Source organism: Bos indicus x Bos taurus, chromosome 28 (assembly GCF_003369695.1).
Source record: "Bos indicus x Bos taurus breed Angus x Brahman F1 hybrid chromosome 28, Bos_hybrid_MaternalHap_v2.0, whole genome shotgun sequence".
Taxonomy (NCBI): Eukaryota; Metazoa; Chordata; class Mammalia; order Artiodactyla; family Bovidae; genus Bos; species Bos indicus x Bos taurus.
Genome location: NC_040103.1, coordinates 36,869,335 through 36,888,635, shown reverse-complemented (window position 1 = coordinate 36,888,635; position 19,301 = coordinate 36,869,335). Strand labels below are relative to the sequence as shown.

At 42.9% G+C, this 19,301-nt stretch overlaps 1 protein-coding gene across 6 annotated transcripts in view; it reads right to left on the bottom strand.

Annotated features, from left to right (window-relative positions):
* NRG3 (neuregulin 3) overlaps positions 1-18,724 on the bottom strand; it is a 1,272,378-nt gene extending 1,253,654 nt beyond the window's left edge. For all 6 annotated transcript variants that reach the window (XM_027530406.1, XM_027530409.1, XM_027530408.1 and 3 more), the window contains exon 1: positions 17,688-18,724. In XM_027530406.1, coding sequence (XP_027386207.1) covers positions 17,688-18,525 — 838 coding nt within the window. In that variant the 5' untranslated portion in view covers positions 18,526-18,724. The remainder of the gene's footprint in view (positions 1-17,687) is intronic.
* Positions 18,725-19,301: the final 577 nt, after the last annotated feature.

Here is a 19,301-nt window from a genome sequence, read left to right as displayed (position 1 = left end):
GACTGTCACAGCTCAGAGCTCTGCTCTAACAGGATGGATGGAACCACATTCTGGTATTAAAATGTCCATGCCAACCAACATGTCAGGAAATAATAATGCCTTACATTTAGACACATTTGTAATATTGCTTTAGAAATACAACTAGTCCTCTGTGCTTGTAACACTCAGCAACCAAGAATTCTGTTTAATTCACGGAGAAAGGTATTGTGAGTCTTTCTGGAACTGGATTAATTTAATATTTTGTGTGTGTCAGTAACTCCTCCAGGCCTCCTTATACCTCTATTCATGGCATCTGTTTATTTTTACATATATATCCACATATACTTTGCAGTAACAGACCTACATCTGGCTACCAAGCTCTACATCTGTCAAGGGAAGGATAAGGAATTCTATTTTAAAGTTGGAAACAAGCAAAATTCCCTGGACTTTAGGATGTAATCAAGTCACACCTTTGTACTACACTGAAATATGGGGGTTACTAAATGCTTAACTACAAAATATCCCACCCCAAAAAACCCTGTGAATATATACACATGTGTATATGTATGAGAGCAAGAGAGAATGTGAGCTGGGGGTAAGGCAGGAAGAGAGCCAGAATTAGTAACTCAAAAATTCCACTAATATTATCATCTTAAATTTATAACACGGCTTCAGGGAATTTTGGTCATGAGGAGAGTTGAGGAATATCTTATCCGATAGCCTTATTTACAGAAGAATCTGAAATTCACAACCTGAGGAGTCTACCCTGAGGTCTCAAACAACTGAGTGGCAGCCGTAGACCTCCATTCCTAAAGCAGGTCCAGCAGCCTGCCTATTGTGCCTTAATCACTTTCCTTCCATTGAAAACCACTCTTCTAATTATCTTATTTTCCTTGGAAGCAAAAAAAAAAAAAGGTAAGCATTAACAAGAGCATGCAAAGGAACACAAAGTTCCTTAGGGTGAGGCTCTCCCTAGGCTCCATGGAAAGGCTTCATCAGGTTCTTTGCATGGTGGACCATCACAAAGGAAGTGGTAGACTAGGTATACAGAGATTTTAAAAGCCTGGATAAGCGATAAACTTCCAGGTCCCTCCTCAGATGCCTGAGATAGGCTGTACTGCTCATACCGCAGTGCTACCCACACCAGACCTTAGACGGTGCTGTAGGCCATGCACTGAGCAGCTTTCCTTCTTTGAATCTCTCTCTCCCATGGGACAGGGCAACAACTCTTTTTCATCAAAAATATTCTAGAACATTCAAACAGCCTGATTTTCCTGGCATGAAAGCATCTCTGTTTGGGGAACGTCCAGAGGTTCAACTGATTGCATATAACTGACAACTATAAGGGTAAAGTGGACTTCCCAGCACTGAAGTGAAGAGCAATTGATGGAACGGCTCGAGTACACTTGCCAAAATGCACTATTTGTAATTTACTTGTATACAATTCTTCCCATGTCTCATAGCTGATATCTGGAAGAAATAAAGCAGTTCTAGCAGGGGAAACGGATGATTTCACTGGGCAAAATAAGGGTGTCTGGGGAAAGGTGAGAAAGTGACATGGCAAACTTCAGCAAAGGGTTTGAGTTTAGAAGTACCACTGGCCAAAGATCACCCTTCTCCATGGTTTGCTCTCAAAGAGACTCTCCTGCAGCATAAAGAGCTCCCTGACTGGCAATTTAATTCAATTTTCACAATGGGATGCAGTACATAAAGACGTTCCGTACCCGGCAATTAAAGTCTTCAAGCCCTAACACTTAGATATGCAGCTTTTTTATGACAACCAGGATAAGAACACACATACTCACTGTGGACAACATTTAGCAGTTGTACTATACACTGTGGAGTACAAGAAAGCTGAGAGTTGCAAATTGGATGTATGCTTACGGTGTCTCCATTTTTGTACACGTGGATAAGAGAAAATGCAAACACTGTGATAAGAGTTAGTTTTGAAAAAGAAATCCAGATAATTTTTTAAAAGCCTATAAGGCTTTGCTCTGATAAAATCATTTTAATGTTTGCTTAATATCCATCTTTAATATCTGTGCTCAAATCAAATGTTTTAAATTATTGCATCCTAGCAGCCAAGTCCTTACCATTGGTAACACCATTTTTAAAAATTAATCAAAGGTTTCAAACGGTAAACAACTTTTGAAAGTTCCTCCCTTCCTCCACTCCAAAAAATATGAACTACTATTGCTCCAAGCCAAGTCAACTAGCTGAAAGGCATAAACCCCTCCTTGCCATTCAAGAAGATAATGGTTCAGACGCCAGTCCCCACAGAATTTAGATGCCCAAAGCCTATCAGATGGTCCCAGGCAGAAGGAAGTGCGCTTAGCAAGCAATATGTTCTACTGGACCTTTCCTCTCTAGGGTTAACATTTTTGTGTTATCTAGTGATTTAGAAGTAATAGAGCTCTTTAGACTTTTATAACACTCAGCCACTTGCAGTGCGTTGTAGGAAACAGCATTTCATTATTTATCATAAATTACTCAGAGCTGCTCAGATCAAAGACGAGCATCAATGTGGTAGCACGGAAGGTCACTGAGAAGCTTACAAAACCAAATGATAAAGCGGAAACACAAATTTGATACTGACTTTGTTACAGCTTTGCTGCCTTCCTTTCAAAGATCTCTTCTAATCAAATACACAAAGCCTCAACAAATAACTAAAAAAAAAAAAAAAATTACCTTTATCTACGTCAAAAAAATAGTGAAAATATTCCAAGCAAATAACACTAGTATGTGTCAGCTGGCTTTATTATAAACGTTGACATCAGCGAAAATTATCTGATCAGTGAGAACAGCAGAGATACCACTGGCTCTTAATACTAATTTAACATTTGCACTTAAGCACAGTGTTATAGCCCCTCTATCCGGTAACAAGGAGCAGCCAAATGAGCTGGCAAGAGTGATGAATCTGATTCTAATCCAAAGTTCTTTATGGTGAACAAGGTGAGGTGACACAACTTATTTTAGCTGTCAGTATGTAAATAACCAGGTGTAGCTCCTGCATCTACAACAGACTCTACCTGGCAGGCCAGGAAAGCAAGAGCCTCACATTACAGCCATGATCCTCAGGGCTCCCGAGGCAGCGGCATCTTTGCCTCTCAGTCCTCACCGTGCAGTGAGTGCACACAGGGAATCAACAGAGCCTCTGCCTTTTGAAGGCCATACAGTGTCAGCAGTGCTCCATCCCAAAGGTGCTGAGTGGCTTCTGGAAAGAAGACCTCAGATGGAATCAGAGGGGCGGCATGGCAATCAATTTATAGAGGAGATTTTTGCCTCCAGAAAATCTGAAGTCCCAGGTTAATTTAGGTGAGGCAGTAGAATCAAGCAGATCCTCTTGTTATTCTCCTTGTGTCTCCACTTGCAAATTTTTAGATACTTGAAAGATACTATTTTGGGTTAAATCGAGGGCTGTGTTGATGTGACTGTGGACAAAACTAAACATTTTAACACACACCAATTCTACAGATTCTTGCAGCACTTTGAAGAGGCAGTGGAATGAAGTCAATACTTAAACAGATTCAGCGCTAGTCAAGGACCCTATCTAAATGACACGGGACAAATAGTGATCACTGACCTAGAGCCAGACGTCCTGGAATGTGAAGTCGAGTGGGCCTTAGAAAGCATCACTACGAACAAAGCTAGTGGAGGTGATAGAATTCCAGTTGAGCTATTCCAAATCCTGAAAGATGATGCTGTGAAAGTGCTGCACTCAATATGCCGGCAAATTTGGAAGACTCAGCAGTGGCCACAGGACTGGAAAAGGTCACTTTTCATCCCAATCCCAAAGAAAGGCAATGCCAAAGAATGCTCAAACTACCGCACAGTTGCAGTCATCTCACACGCTAGTAAAGTCATGCTCAAAATTCTCCAAGCCAGGCTTCAGCAATATGTGAACCGTGAACTTCCTGATGTTCAAGCTGGTTTTAGAAAAGGCAGAGGAACCAGAGATCAAATTGCCAACATCCGCTGGATCATGGAAAAAGCAAGAGAGTTCCAGAAAAACATCTATTTCTGCTTTATTGACTATGCCAAAGCCTTTGACTGTGTGGATCACAATAAACTGTGGAAAATTCTGAAAGAGATGGGAATACCAGACCACCTGATCTGCCTCTTGAGAAATCTGTATGCAGGTCAGGAAGCAACAATTAGAACTGGACATGGAACAACATACTGGTTCCAAATAGGAAAAGGAGTTCGTCAAGGCTGTATATTGTCACCCTGTTTATTTAACTTATACGCAGAGTACATCATGAGAAACGCTGGACTGGAAGAAACACAAGCTGGAATCAAGATTGCCAGGAGAAATATCAATAACCTCAGATATGCAGATGACACCACCCTTATGGCAGAAAGTGAAGAGGAACTACAAAGCCTCTTGGTGAAGGTGAAAGAGGAGAGTGAAAAAGTTGGCTTAAAGCTCAACATTCAGAAAACGAAGATCATGGCATCTGGCCCCATCACTTCATGGGAAATAGATGGGGAAATAGTGGAAACAATGTCAGACTTTATTTTTCTGGGCTCCAAAATCACTGCAGATGGTGACTGCAGCCATGAAATTAAAAGACGCTTACTCCTTGGAAGGAAAGTTATGACCAACCTAGATAGCATATTCAAAAGCAGAGACATTACTTTGCCAACAAAGGTCCGTCTAGTCAAGGCTATGGTTTTTCCTGTGGTCATGTATAGATATGAGAGTTGGACTGTGAAGAAGGCTGAGTGCCGAAGAATTGATGCTTTTGAACTGTGGTGTTGGAGAAGACTCTTGAGAGTCCCTTGGACTGCAAGGAGATCCAACCAGTCCATTCCGAAGGAGATCAGCCCTGGGATTTCTTTGGAAGGAATGATGCTAAAGCTGAAACTCCAGTACTTTGGCCACCTCATGCGAAAAGTTGACTCATTGGAAAAGACTCTGATGCTGGGAGGGATTGGGGGCAAGAGGAGAAGGGGACGACAGAGGATGAGATGGCTGGATGGCATCACTGATTCGATGGACATGAGTCTGAGTGAACTCCGGGGGTTGGTGATGGACAGGGAGGCCTGGCGTGCTGCGATTTATGGGGTCACAAAGAGTCAGACATGACTGAGCGACTGATCTGATCTGATCTGATTTGTCCCTCCCTCTAAGTCATCCTAGAGACCCTGTATCTTGTGAAATTAACACAGATTATTGTGCAATTCCTTGAACCAACCCTGACTGTGACTTCCCAGGATAGCCTAGCTAAGTTCTCTCAAGCCCTCCCTCCAAATCAGACCCTGCCCTAAGGAATAGGTGAGGCTGTTTCATTAATTCCAAGAGGCCATCTTTGCCCACTAGGCCAGACACACAGATGTAAAGCCAGTTGTTACTTCCCTTTAAAGTAGTAACCTGCTTGTTAATGACCTTTTACTACCGTGGCCTCACTTGGCCTTTTCTCTGCCAAGACACTCTCCCTTGAACCTACCTATGTCTGCCCTGATCACTACTTTCTGAAAAGATCTCATATATTTCTCAGCTGGAATCGCATACTTCACTTAATTATTTGCTGGAATATAAGTTGTGACCTCGACAAAATCATAAATGCAGATCATGAACTAGCTTTCTCATGTATCGCACACTCTAACGCTGGCAGAACTGTATAAAGTCACTCTTAGAAACAAGTATGGCTTACACGTGTAAGATGGGTAAAAAGTGAGATAATGTATGCTATATCCGAAACGCTCCTGATATGGATGAAAGAAAATCTTATATAATATAAGGTATCCATTCAGAAGGACCTAAGTTAAAAAGGAGCATCTCTAAGGCGTCTCACTAAGCCAAGAACAAAAGAAGCTGCTGACGCCAGGAAGACCCTCTTTGCCTTTTCTAGACTGTGAGACATGCGCAACTAACATGGAGAGTTATAATCCAGTGTCTATAAATGGGACAGCCCACGTGTGCAGGTCACCACCCTGGGAATATGAAGTGTTGGTCAAAGGAATGTTTTGAAAGATGTCTTTTATAAAACCAAGTTTGTACTGATGTATACAAAAAGTGCACAAATCATAAGCATGCAGCTCGATGAATTGTGGTGAACAGAGCTCACCTACGACATTAGTATCCTGATCATTAATATTTTCCCAATACCCCCCAAATCCCATATCTTGGGTTTCCTTCCAGTCACTATCTTGACTCCTAATGTTTAATATTATATACACAGAATCACTTTTTGTTCTCTTTTTGCTCACCAAAGTATCGATATTTGCCAGCTATCTTAAAAGACTGAGCACAACTCCTGATCAAATTAAAGACCAGGTCTCCCAGAAATCACCTCTTTTCACTGGCCTTTGGAATTGTTCTATCTGTAGACAACCACCTAACTTTACCATGTGAGTAAACACCATTTGACTCACTGAGAGGATTACAGTATCCAATAAAGCTTTGAATTGGGCATCCCACCTGTTAGTTATGTGATCTAAGTCCTCTCTGACAAGACCCAGTGCTACAAATTAGCCTTTTCATTTTCCCGTCATTTCATCCTTAAAATAGATCAGGCAATTGATTAGTATACCCCAAATTGGTTGATATCTATAGGTTATATCCATCCTTAGCAATACTTCTAAAGTCTGACCGACTTTGGCAAGCTTCAAAAGCCATTAAGTAATACAGTAAAACTATCACTTTTTTTATCCTTATAAAATCAAGGCTAATAATCCAAGGTCCAGGGTAAGACACTGCCTTCAATAAGGCATTATTCCCCATGAGCAATGAAATTTGTTTGTATTTCTCCACATCTGCATTTCACAGCAACTCAGCTCAGACAACACTTTAATGCTGACATCATCAATGAAGACACAAACTCTTAGACTAGAAAAAATCTTTACAGAACCATGACCAACAATTGAATTGATTCATGGATTTTATTCTTCACTTTATCAAAAGCTTAATAACTTCTAATTAGAGAGATAATTCATGACCATTAAATAAAACTTAGAAACTACAGCAAAGTACAATAAATTAAATGACCTTTCTATTCCACAATCCAGAAATCATTAGCACTAACAGTTCTGTATACTTCCCTTGATTACAGTTACTATTTATTAAATCTATTATTAATAACTGATGTAGCTCTATGTAACTGGCATCTTATATAATTTTCTACCCCAAAGGTTAAATATTTTCCAGTATATTTAAACAACTAAAAAACACAATTTAATGGCTTTGTAAATCTATCACATGGGTAAAGTAAAACTTATCTTATTTCTTTTATTTGTACCTAAAACTTATAGATGTACATTCACTTGCCAAATATTTGGTTATGGTATTCAAAGCTTTTCACTGAATAAATTTTGGTTACCTTTCTTGTGAAAAACCATACCTCAAATATCTACTGAGGAATTCACTGAGCAATGAGAAGTTAAAGCTGTATGTAAAACAATCCAAGTGCATATTTCTTATGACATATGTATTTTCTCTTAAACTTGCCCACAATTTATTCAACAAGCATTTTTTAAGTAACTTCTCTCTATGGAGTGTATCCAAAGTAATCAACCTAGTTCTAATAGAAACCACAGTTAATTTATAGCTTTGAATATTGTTTAAATACATTACCTAATTACAGTAACAAGAACAACCAGCATAAATAGGTTTGTGAGGAGCTAATATACAACTAACACTTGGTAAATATATCTCTCATTTGTTGAAGGCAGGAGCCCTATCAGCTGTGGATGTCCAGCATTAAAAGGGGGCATTTGTCAGTTTTTTAATACAGAAGAGAGTCTCATACAGAAAACTCAATTAAATGGAATTCAGTCAAGACAGTGTTTAAGTTTAAAAATAAAATAAAATTAAAAAAAAAAAAGAAAAAGAAAAAAAAAAAAAAAGACAGTGTTTAATATAAACATTTCTATACCCCATTTTCACTTTTCTATCCCAGAGTCTAGATTTTGTCACCATGCTGATAAAAATTCTTGGTTAACAACAAGTTTGGGTAAGCAATCTCATTTCCTCTCTTCTTTAAGAGTGCAGTCGTCATTCTTAGTCTATGAGATCCATTCACAGTCTTTGGGATTTTGACAACACAGGCTTCCTGACATTACAGCACTCCTACCCTTCAGCAGAAAAACTGCCTGGTGGCTCAGATGTGCCCCCAAGGCGGGAGACCTGGGTTCCATCCCTGGTTTGGGAGGATCCCCTGGAGAAGGGAATGGCAACCCACTCCACTATTCTGGCCTGGGAAATCCCATGGACAAAGAGGAGCCTCACAGGGGTTGCAAAGAGCCGGACACAGCTGAGCGATTAAGACTTTCACTTTACCCTTCTGCATAGCTATTCGAAGACTCTGTAACTTGATCGCAGTATTTGATCTATTTCTGTTTTCTTTTTATGAGTTTGCAAAAGTAGGAAATCCCAATCATTTTTCAGTTTAACCTTCAGGATATTTGTTCTTAGGGACCCTTGGTACATAGCAAAGTCAAACAAGTAAGTAATGATTGGGTCCAGTTGTTGGTACCCGTGGCAGACCATCAAGGTCTCACCAAACTTCTTAGTAATGCAGGCTAGTCAATGGTGGGTACCTTGCAGGATAGTTCCAGGAGGGAATTCAGATGCTCTGTGGGAAACACTGTATATGCGCAACATCCAACATTTACTTGGTAGGGTAGGTATTTTAAGCCTCAAGGCTATTACTTCAAAGGCTCCCGGACACATTTCCATGGGCCACTCTCAGCATACAATGCAGTAACTACTGCAATCAAAAGCAAGTTTAGAGTGAGCAGAGAAGAAAATTTTGGCTAAATTTCAGGAAGCAGAGAAATAAAGTCTGTTACTATTTTCTGTCATTGTTCTATTGAATCACCTACAAGCAGCCACAGGAGGAAATTAGAGAGTTAAGATCAAGGAATAGAAGTTTAGAGGAACACATTCTTTATCTTTTTTGAAATACATCCTAAATATCTCCTTGGACTGGAAACCAGGGCAATTTCTCTGGTTACAAAGGCTCCCTTTACTATAGCAAAGAACAGGTATGAGCAGATATGCCATTTACGCAGTTAAAAATGGCAAATGTCACTGGTTATGAGCTAAGGGCTTGAAAGAGATAATGAGCATAGATATATCAACCTTGTGTCAGTCAATGTCTTAGGATCTGGAGTGGGAAGCGATTACCTGTAAAATGATCTTCCGATGTTCCCGATTTTTCAAAACGATGCCACTTACGTATGTCCTAGGCAAATTATACAACCAATTTAAGCCCAGCTCAATTAACCTGCATAATTCAGATAATCAGACTAGGCTATAGGGCTAGATGACTGTCTTTCAATCCTTGTTTCAATAAGCATATAAGACAAAATATGTAAAGTGTGAACCCTCCTGGCACACAGTAAAATTCCAGAAATGACAGCTCTAGTCGTTCTTACCTATATTCTCAAGCCCCTTCTAAGACTGAGATTCTGTCAAGACATCTTTCCCATTTCTAAAAGTAAAATTCAGAGCACAGAAATCAATTAGAGTCTGCTCCCAAAATGATGACGGAGTGATTTTCTCTTAGTGAAATTCTAACTCCCTGGCAATTGACTGGAAGAGCAGGCCAGTGGTCATAAGTAATCATGGAAGGGTATCTTAGGAAGTAGGCTAATATGCTGAAGAATTCTTATCAAATGCTTAGCATAAAAATTCTCTTCTCACTCACAGATTTAGAATGAACTCATGGTTACCAGACAGGGGAGGATGAGAAGGGACAGTTAAGGAGTTTTGAGTCAACATGTACACCCTGCTATATTTAAAATGGATAAGCAACAAGGCCCTACTGTATAGCACAGGGAGCTCTGCTTAATACGATGTGGCAGCATGGATGAAGGGGAATTTGGGGAGAATGGATAAACGAATATATATGGCTGAGTTCCTTTGCTGTCCACCTGAAACTATTATAACATTGTTAATTGACTATAAGGCAATGGCACCCCACTCCAGTACTCTTGCCTGGAAAATCCCATGGATGGAGGAGCCTGGTGCGCTGCAGTCCATGGGGTCGCTAAGAGTCGGACACGACTGAGCGCCTTCACTTTCACTTTTCACTTTCATGCACTGGAGGAGGAAACGGCAACCCACTCCAGTGTGCTTGCCTGGGGAATCCCAGGGACGGCAGGGCCTGGTGGGCTGCCATCTCTGGGGTCACACAGAGTCGGACACGACTGAAGCGACTTAGCAGCAGCAGCAGCAACATAACATAAAAAGCTAAAAAGAAAAGTCTCTGCTCATAATTCTGGCTATACTGTATCACTGCTAAAGCAGTTACATGGATTCAGAAGACTTCTTTTCCTGCTCCTACACAGTGTATACTGCATCCATGATACACTATCATGTCTAGGAAAAGTCCTCAAAGACAAAATCATCATTGGAAGCTGCTTAACTTCTATTATTAAACTAAATTCTGAATTCAGTTTGCAGGCTTGTTTTTGACTAGCCTCTTTTTATGCCTGGAAATGGCAAGCTATGATTTATGTACAATCACCAACCTGTCTTGAAAAATAAAGGCTCATAACAAAAAGAAGTAATACTGTGAAATATAATTCAGGATGAAGGTTCCAACAAACATAGACTTGAAGCAAGATGTTTTCAAAATGCTAATATTAAAGTTCCCTGACGTACAAAAGCATCTATCTAAAAGAGCTCTTTGATGCACAAGCAACCCATTAATCCTCTGGAACCTAAACCGCAATAACCCCTAAATTAAGAGGGGGAAGAGAATGCAACGCAGACATCACATGTTTTTACTAACGTGCTCTCTAAATTCCAAAGATTCAATGACAATAAGACAGTGTGGGAAGGGAACAAAAAAGGAGCCATGAGGGCATCCTTTGTTTCATCAAAAATTTTCAGAATTTTGTTGGTTTCAGATTTCCAGATAATTATAATTCAATAATCTCTCCCATTTTCTCTCAAATTTCAGTTCCTCTTTTGAAGAAACATATGTGCAAAACAGATTGCAAAACTATCTACTAAGCAAAGGATGAGAAATGGTGGGTTCCAGTTTGTGACTAAGCTTTCAGGGTGATTCGAGGGAGATTTCTACACCATATTCCACTGTGTGTGCCAGGGTACCAGAGAGGAATACAGGAGAGATCCAGGGGCATGCAAGCAAAATCATCCCTCACTGTAACGGCAGATTCCTCAAGTCACGTAGCAAATGAGCTCCAACATTTCAGCTGAATTCAATGGTCTGCTGTGGTTTTAGATGAAAATACCCAGCCTATCCATTTTCCATCTCTACTGACATAAAAACAGTAGAGTATTTGCAGCTTATAGGCTCTTTCAGAAGTGGTATATGAAGCAGGTTATTATCATCACCCCCTCATTATCCCAGAGGAAGAAGTTAAAATTCAGAGAGATTAAGCTGGTTCTTTGGGGTTCACAGTTATCACAGGATTCAAGGCTACAGGGTTTTTTTTTTTTTGGATTTTTTTCTCCAGATGCTATTTTCCCTCCCAGTAAAGTTCCTAAAATATATGGTCATGGCTGACTTACATTTACAATACTATTACCTATAAAGGAGATACTTTCCCAACCCTTAGCCAGCTGTCACCACCCCAGTGTAACGAACTTAGGGCCACGGCACGGTGAGAAAGTCACAGCCAGCAAGCCAACCTGCAGGATGCCTGCATACCTCTGCGACTTCTTTTTGGGCTGTGTGCTCACCAACACTCAGTGTGGGTATCAAACCTGTTCATGCCAGTTGTTCTTACTATAATTATGTTGTTTAGTTAAATTTTATGTAAGCCAATGGCGTATGATTGCGGAAATGAAAGATAATTGTAGTTTCTATTCAATTATAGCTTTATGTTTTGAAACTCCAAATGGAGAGTTGCTGGGGGGAAAAAAAGGAAAAGAAAGAAAATTACTTTGAATTATATGAGCAAAAAAATTGTAAAAGAAAAAGAAAACCTATAAAAGATTCCCAGGGCAGGGGGGATATTAGAATATCAATGAAAAATCTGGTTGAAATTCCTTCACCAGTATCTTTGCAGAAGAAACAAGTAATTAGAAGAGTAGCATATGGAAAAGAAAAAGAAAAAGATGCTAAGCCCAAACTAAGAGATATAATTTTTTTTTAAAAATGCCTACATTAAGGTATGGGAGAATGAATGTGTTGTATATATTTGAACTTTTAAGTTTACTTAAAGTTTTATTTTTCTGGTTTTTAAACAATTACTTTTATAGATGTTTTAAATTAACCAATTAACCACCAGCATAGTAATACCCCAATCAACATTTAATAGTCATTAAAATAAATTTTAAAATGAAAACATGGCATTATGAAAAGAATGGATATAATAATGCATGTTCAATCTACAATTAGTTGTTTCATGGACTCAGATAATAGGTACTGTCAAAATCAGTATATTTGTACATCAATCTGTGTGGGACAATAAATGGTCATTAGTTTTCCATCAAGTTTTTTGAATCTTCAAAAAATTTTTTTAATTAAAAAAGTAAATACCAAGACAGTTTGATTATCTCAATTGCATCAATAGGTATAATTTTTTTCCCTTAACTTTCTTTATCAACCTAGTCAAACATGGCTTACCAAAAAGGTTGACTTTTAAAACAACTTGAAACAACATGGCAAGGTTAAGCATATCTAAGAAAATTTCCTGTAATGACTACTGTTTATACGATAAGCTAAGGAAATAAAAAGTAAGATAAAATAATCAAAAGTCTGTAAGGGGCCTTCAGACAGAGCCATGATTCAAATCTATAAAAGACTGGGTAAGGAAGGAGTCCCTAAGTCCTCAGAGAAAAAGTTGTAAAAATGCAAAACCAAACCATGTGTCCTAAGACTTTCATTAATAAGCCCATGAATGGATTTAGGTACATTTCCATCCTGGTATCCCAAAGCTTTAAATTGAGTCTCTTTCTCCCTCCTGCCTTCCATATGTACATGGTTCTGGAGGAAACACTTTTTTGAGTACAGACAAGTAAAATCTCTAGACTCCAAAAATGTCTCAGTGGTATTTGCCAACGCAGTACCAGCTCTGTGCCTCACCCAACACAAAAGTCTGAAGATAAAAACAGGTTCATGGGGAGAAAAATGAATTCTAGTTCTATTCACAAGCAATTCAAATGCAGTTTTCAGACTTAGATTTATGGCTCTTTCTTTGCTCTTATATATTTCAGGGCCAGCTTTCATGTTCCACTTTCTACACCTCAGATAGAATATTGAGATATGTTTAGCACTGGATATGAGAGGTTATGAGGAAAGAATTTCTACATAAGAAGGTAGATGAAAATCATCCTCCTTTTCATTGTGGTGTGTAGATGAGGAGGAGCTGAGAAAGCACGCCAGAGAGGAAGAGACAGTTTGTTCTTCTAAACACCAGACCGCCTAGGATGGCACTGCTTTCCAACTCGGCATCAACACTTGATTATGGTTTGACCTGGATGTAGAAACGGTGGTTGCTTTACTAACCTAAAGTAAAGAGAGAAGCTGCCACACACCAGCTTTTTTTGAAGTTTTTGTTTTTCTTTCTGACAAACATGTAGATCAACACTGTGTTTAAACACTGTGTTTAAAAAAAAAAAAAGGCTATCCGGGAAATTGCACAGACCAGAGGTGTCTGGAGTCACCAATCAAGCATGCAAAAGGAACGTTCTCTTAGCGCTCCCAACCCCTTCTGTCTCAGTCATGAGGAACAGAGGAGGAAGACTGAAACCACAGCCTTAAGGCTCTGAGGCCAGATTAAAAATGGTTCTAAAAACAACCTTACCGGTTCTATGCCCACACCCCTGCCTGCCTCTTTTTCTCCTGTTAGGACCATGAAGCACAACATAAGTGTCAGAAATGTACAATGCACAGCATAATTGACTAAAGCAGAAGAGTCTCATAATCCTGTGTGAAGGCCAGAGGAAATCAAAATGTACTCAAGCTGCAACATGTGCTCATAAAAAACCTCTCAATTGGATTTCATAAGAAATATTGATCTCGAACTCTGAATCCTCTCACTGTGGTTACCCCATATGGTTGGGGTGAGTCCTTTCTATGCTGGAATTCCTTTGATGGCCCCAATTCACGTGGAGAAAAGACAACATAGGAGTAACTTTAAACAAATTGTACTTGAGGCTGTTTATAAAGCAACTCCGAGTACTCTTGCTGAAAGACTGAAGATGTTTAAAAAGAATAGATAATAAAACTGTCAATGTTATCAATGGAATGCTCCAAAATGACGTTTGGGATAAAGTCTGATTTAAACATTTGGTTATACTAAAACTGTCATCCTACCATGTTTAAACATCAATGATACACTTTACATTTATTTCACTACTAAATATACTACTCAAGATTTGTGATCTTACTCACTGGAATAAGCTATATACCTTCCAAACATGACCCAAAGAATAATCCATTATAAGTGGTTGTGTTTAGTACTTGAATTTAGCCAAGATCTAGTCTTCTGTTAAGTATCTGTTAAAGGGTGTTTTCTGCTGAGTAAAACAACAATCCACATTTGCACTGACAACATTCTACACACACATACGCATTTCAAGTGTGAAAATACAATTCAATGTGCCCTAAAAGGATGTTTATACACTGGTCAAAATTACTGTCTCTCTACTGTCTGCAGTACACCTCCCTTTGGACTAAAAGATTTGTAAACTAACCCTACACTTACAGCTGCAGAGACATTTTGTAGGAAATAATCTCTTAGAGGCAGTATGTTCAAGATGTTTGTTTTTAAAGCATCTGAAGGAAAGGCAAGTCCTGGGAATCCAAGATACCCCAGTAACACAGAAGAATGTTTTGGTCTGGCTCACGTTCTGAAAGTTGGAAGTGGGAAGAGTCCACTTCCAAGCCCCTCTCCTCCTCCACCTTGCAAGTTCAAGCTTTCTTTGCTATTAATCCTACAGAAAATCAGAAGCAATCTCCTAAACTGGGTCTTCTCATAGCAAATATAACTTTTGCTTACAAAAATCCTATTACTCATTTGCAAGTGTGTTTATTCTAGAGTGAACCAGCCTCTTCCACTCCAAAGAGCTACACTACCTTTACAGACAGTATCCTTCTGATTGACCTAAGATAAACACAAAGACTCATTCTACAAGCCTTGTGTTCAATTCAAAAGCACAGACCCTGGCAATTTCAGAATTTGTGAGACAGTCTCAAGAAAAAAAAAGCATCACTGTCAGCTGTCTTCAGGGGCTAAAATACAACCCATGACTTTCATTTGGAAAAAAAATAAAAGAAAAAGCATCTACTGAAGTCTAAAGGTAGGAGCTAGGAAAAAAGGGGACTTTCTCTCCTGGGAACTTTGGTGGCATAATCAAAACAAGTGAAAAATATTAATGCAAGATATTCAGGCCATTCTTCAGCAGTGTTGATGATCCCTCAAATGAAACCTTTATTTCCTTTTGTTAATCACCCTGCGATCTTGTACTCAAAAAATAATTAAATTATCATTTTTCTTTAAATTACCATACAAACTGCCTATTTAAACTCATCTTTTATGGAAACTACATAATCTTCCTTTCATTAAAATTTCCCTTGTTGATATAGACAAACCAGGTCAGTTTCTGCTGGATTTCCACACTCGTAAATCCCTTAATTCAACTCTTTGCCGGAGGTTTAAAAAAGAGCAGGAGCTGAGCCTCAGATACACATAAAACAAATACTGCTTATATGTCTAAGTGAACATTGACACCATTTACAGGTTCCCCCCTCCCTTTTCCTTAGGGCTGAGAGCCCTGTCAATAATCATTATTTATTAAACACACTGCCATTCCCTTCTACAGAATGTAGGAAGGGAGCATGAAGGGGTAGAAATAATTATCTTGGGCTTTTCTTTAAAGACCTCCAGAATGGAAAGCAAGGAAATCAATTGAGAAAGAATATGAAATATCCCCTATATTCAACCCTCCCCCGACATACACAGAAGGCTGAGAAGTATACCAATACTCCATTATTTATATCAACTGTACCAAGAGACCAAAAAAAAAAAAAAAACTGGGGTCTTAGGATAAACGCATCTATTTTCAATCCACTGAATGTTCACACATACACTTGCACATCCTTTACCCATCCACCAAACTCAAGCAGCTAGATTTGCTGAGAGAAGCCTCTACACACCTCCTGGGAAAATGTGCTCTCGAAAATTACTGCTTCAGCCAAAGGAGAGAGAAGCAGCAAGTTACCGGCTTGCCTGCCATTCTGCTTTGTGGCAGATTCTCTTCATTCCCCTCTCCTCCCTGTCTCCCAATTTATCTTTTTAGCCTTTTTTTCCCCCCCAAAGCAGAGTAAAAACATCAGGAATGTCTCTCCTTGGACTTTAGCCTCAACAAATCAAAAAAAAAAAGTTTCAAAGGTTAAATACCACCCCAGATAAAACCATAGGTCAGGGAAATGAAAATTTCCCAGATGACTGGAAGCTTGGTATTCCTACTCAAGAGTTAATGATGATGATGAACACTCTTCCTTTCCCTCCAGATGCTGTGGCTCAAAACAGAAATACAGCGTAAGGAAGGCAGAGCCAGGCAGTTTGGGGAGAAAAGCCTTGCATAGAACTTGAACTGGCAGGCTGGGGGGTTTGTCCTAAATAACCTTCACAGGTTGCAAACTGTTCTCAGATCCTGATCCACAGTCAGATTAAGAGGCTGCCTAAAATTTCCTTAGAATAAGAACGAGGTGGGGTAGTGGGAGAGTGGTGGGAGGCCAATTAGTCATCTGAAACATTTAAAAAGATACAGAGGAAATACACACCTCCCAGACAGGCAGAAAGCTCTCATGCCTGGGGTAACTGACCAGTGCTGGCAGCAACTGAGACACGGTTGAAGAAGCTATATTCAAAGAGTGACCTGTTTCAAAGGAGTTGGATTTTCTCATCCTTGCAGGGAACTCTGTCCCATTTTGCCTAAATTTTTCAGGCATAAGGGAGGGGAGACGAGGTTCACACCCCACCTTTGGGAAATGAACAAAGCAAATGCTTGGCAGAGCTGAAAAAACTCCTCCTCCCAGAGAAAAGGCAGCTCCGCAGGGCTCCCTTCATAATTCCCCTTAGTTAACTCACTCTCGGCAGACAGAATCCTTTCTACACCTCGGAATGTTCACGGGCAGGGTAGGCGGTTATCAGTTTAGCCCTCCGCCATGGTTCGCCTCCTTTCCCTACCTCCCACAATGGCTTCTAATTAACCCTTCCTGGTCCCTGCCCGGGTCAGGGCTGCTGGAAGTGCCTACAGCTTCACTGTACCAACATCTCCATCAAATGACCACACACAACCCCCAGCCCACCCCCACACGGACACAACTTCCCTCCGCGGTTTAACGTCGGTCAATGCATGTGCATTTCTTTCGCTGCTTTCTACATGCAGGGAAAGGGCTCCGTCCTTTGGGGAAGGCCCTCCCTCCCTCCCCAGCTCTCACCAGGAGCTGGATCCCAGAACTCGACAGCAGGTCTGCAGTGAAGAGGGATCGCACTGGCTTTAACCCCTTGAAGGGAGTTAGTTCTCATTTGGGACCCAGTGAAGTAGGGCCCATGGAGCCTGGCTGACAATCTCCCTCTGCTTCATTCCACCTTTTCCCCTCACAGGGGAAAAGGCCGGCACCTTTTTCCTCCCCTGTGGCCAGTTTTAATTCTCTCACTCTATGTTCCAATCCGGGCTGGGGATGAAGGATGCTAGAAGCGGCGAGGGGAAAAGACAGCAGGAGGGCAGAATGGAAACTCAGTAGTAAATCAGAGTTTAGAGAGTGTTTACTTACGAAATTTGGGGCTGGTGCTAGTTTGTGGCGTGGTGGTGGTGGTGGTGGTGGTAGAGGAGGAGGACGAGGAGGAAGAGGAGGAGGCAGCATCTTGAAAAGGAGACAGAGTCCAGGAGGGAGTAGAATCGTGAAGGTAGGAGGAGGTAGCATATGCCGCAGTGGGCCAGGAGGGCATGGCCTGGGTACTGGGGGTTCCTGGCACCGGGGGTCGGGAGCCCGGAGTGCTGCTACTAAAGAAAGGGGCTGTCGTGGGCAAGACCGTCGGGGGGGCCGCAGTGTTCCGTGCCGTGGTGGAGCGCGGGCTGGCCCGGATGGGCACCCGGTGCCCGGGGAAGCGAGTGGGCGCCCGCGTGATGGTAGTCAGGCGGGTGCTAATCCGGTTGGGCGTCCTGGAAGAGGCGGCGCCGCCAGCGAAGGGGGTGGCGGGGGACGTGGTGGAGGTGGTCGTGGTGGTGGTCTCCATGGCCTTGGGGAAGGAGCTGGGCTTGGAGAGGAAGAAGGGGTCCTGGCCCATCCCCTTGGAGTCCACCAGGTCGGTGGGCACGTATTCCTTGACGGAGCCCACCACGATCCATTTGAGCAGCATGAGGCTGAGCCCCAGGCCGATGAAGCCGATGAACAGAGGCACCACGCACAGCCACGTCTGCTGCCGGTTCCACACGATGCAGTCGCTACAGCGTAACTCCCGGGGGGGCTCGGCCGCCCCTTCGCCGCCGCCGTCCGGGCCCCCGCCCGCCGCCGCCGCCGCCGCCGCAGCCGCCGCGGTGCCCTCCTCGGCCGAGGCGGCGGCTGCCGAAGCGGCTCCAGGTGGCGAGGCAGCGGCCGCCCCTTCACTCATCCTAGGAGCCGGTCTTCACCTTCGCCCCCCCGAGGGCCGCGCCAGAGGCATGGGGCCGCGCGGGCCGGGCGCGGGCGCGGGCTCCGGCGGCGGCGGGCTCGGGCGCAGGCAGCGGCCGCGGCGGCCGCATGCAAATCGGCTCCCTGCCCCCACGCCCCTCCCCCCGAGAGGCGGGCGGCGGGCGGGGAGGAGAGGAGCGGGGGAGGGGACGCGGGCCGGGGAGGGGGCGGCGAGGAGCGCGGAAGAGGGGCGAGACGGGCCCCCGGCACCGCCGGCCGGTCAGGGAGCGGCGGGGCGCGTCTGCTGCCCGCCAAGCGGCCTCCTGCGCGCCGGGGCCCCGCGTCTGCTGCTGCTGTTGCTGCTACTGCTGCTGCTGCTGCCCGCCGCCTGCAAGCGCTCCAGCCGCGCCGGCATCCTCGGGGAGCCGCACCCGGCCCGCTCCCCCGGGCGCCCGCCCGCGCCGCCTCTGGGCCTCGCGCCGCCTTCAGGGGCCGAGCCGGCCGCCCGCGGCACGCCGGGCGCTGGAGAGCCGCATTCCGACACAGGGGGCCGGCCTGGCCGCCGCCGCACGCCCGGCCCGCCGCGCCGCGTTCCTCGGCGGCTGCTCCGCGAGTCCGGGCGGCAAGGTGCACCTGTTCTTCAGCCGGCCCGCAGCCAACCCTCGGCCAGCACTGTCTGCGAAAGACCAATCCGAGCGCAGCGCGGAGGGCGAGCGGCCGGGCTCGCCTCGCTCCCGCCGCCTGCGGCTCGGCGCCGGCGCCGCTGCCCAAGAGAGT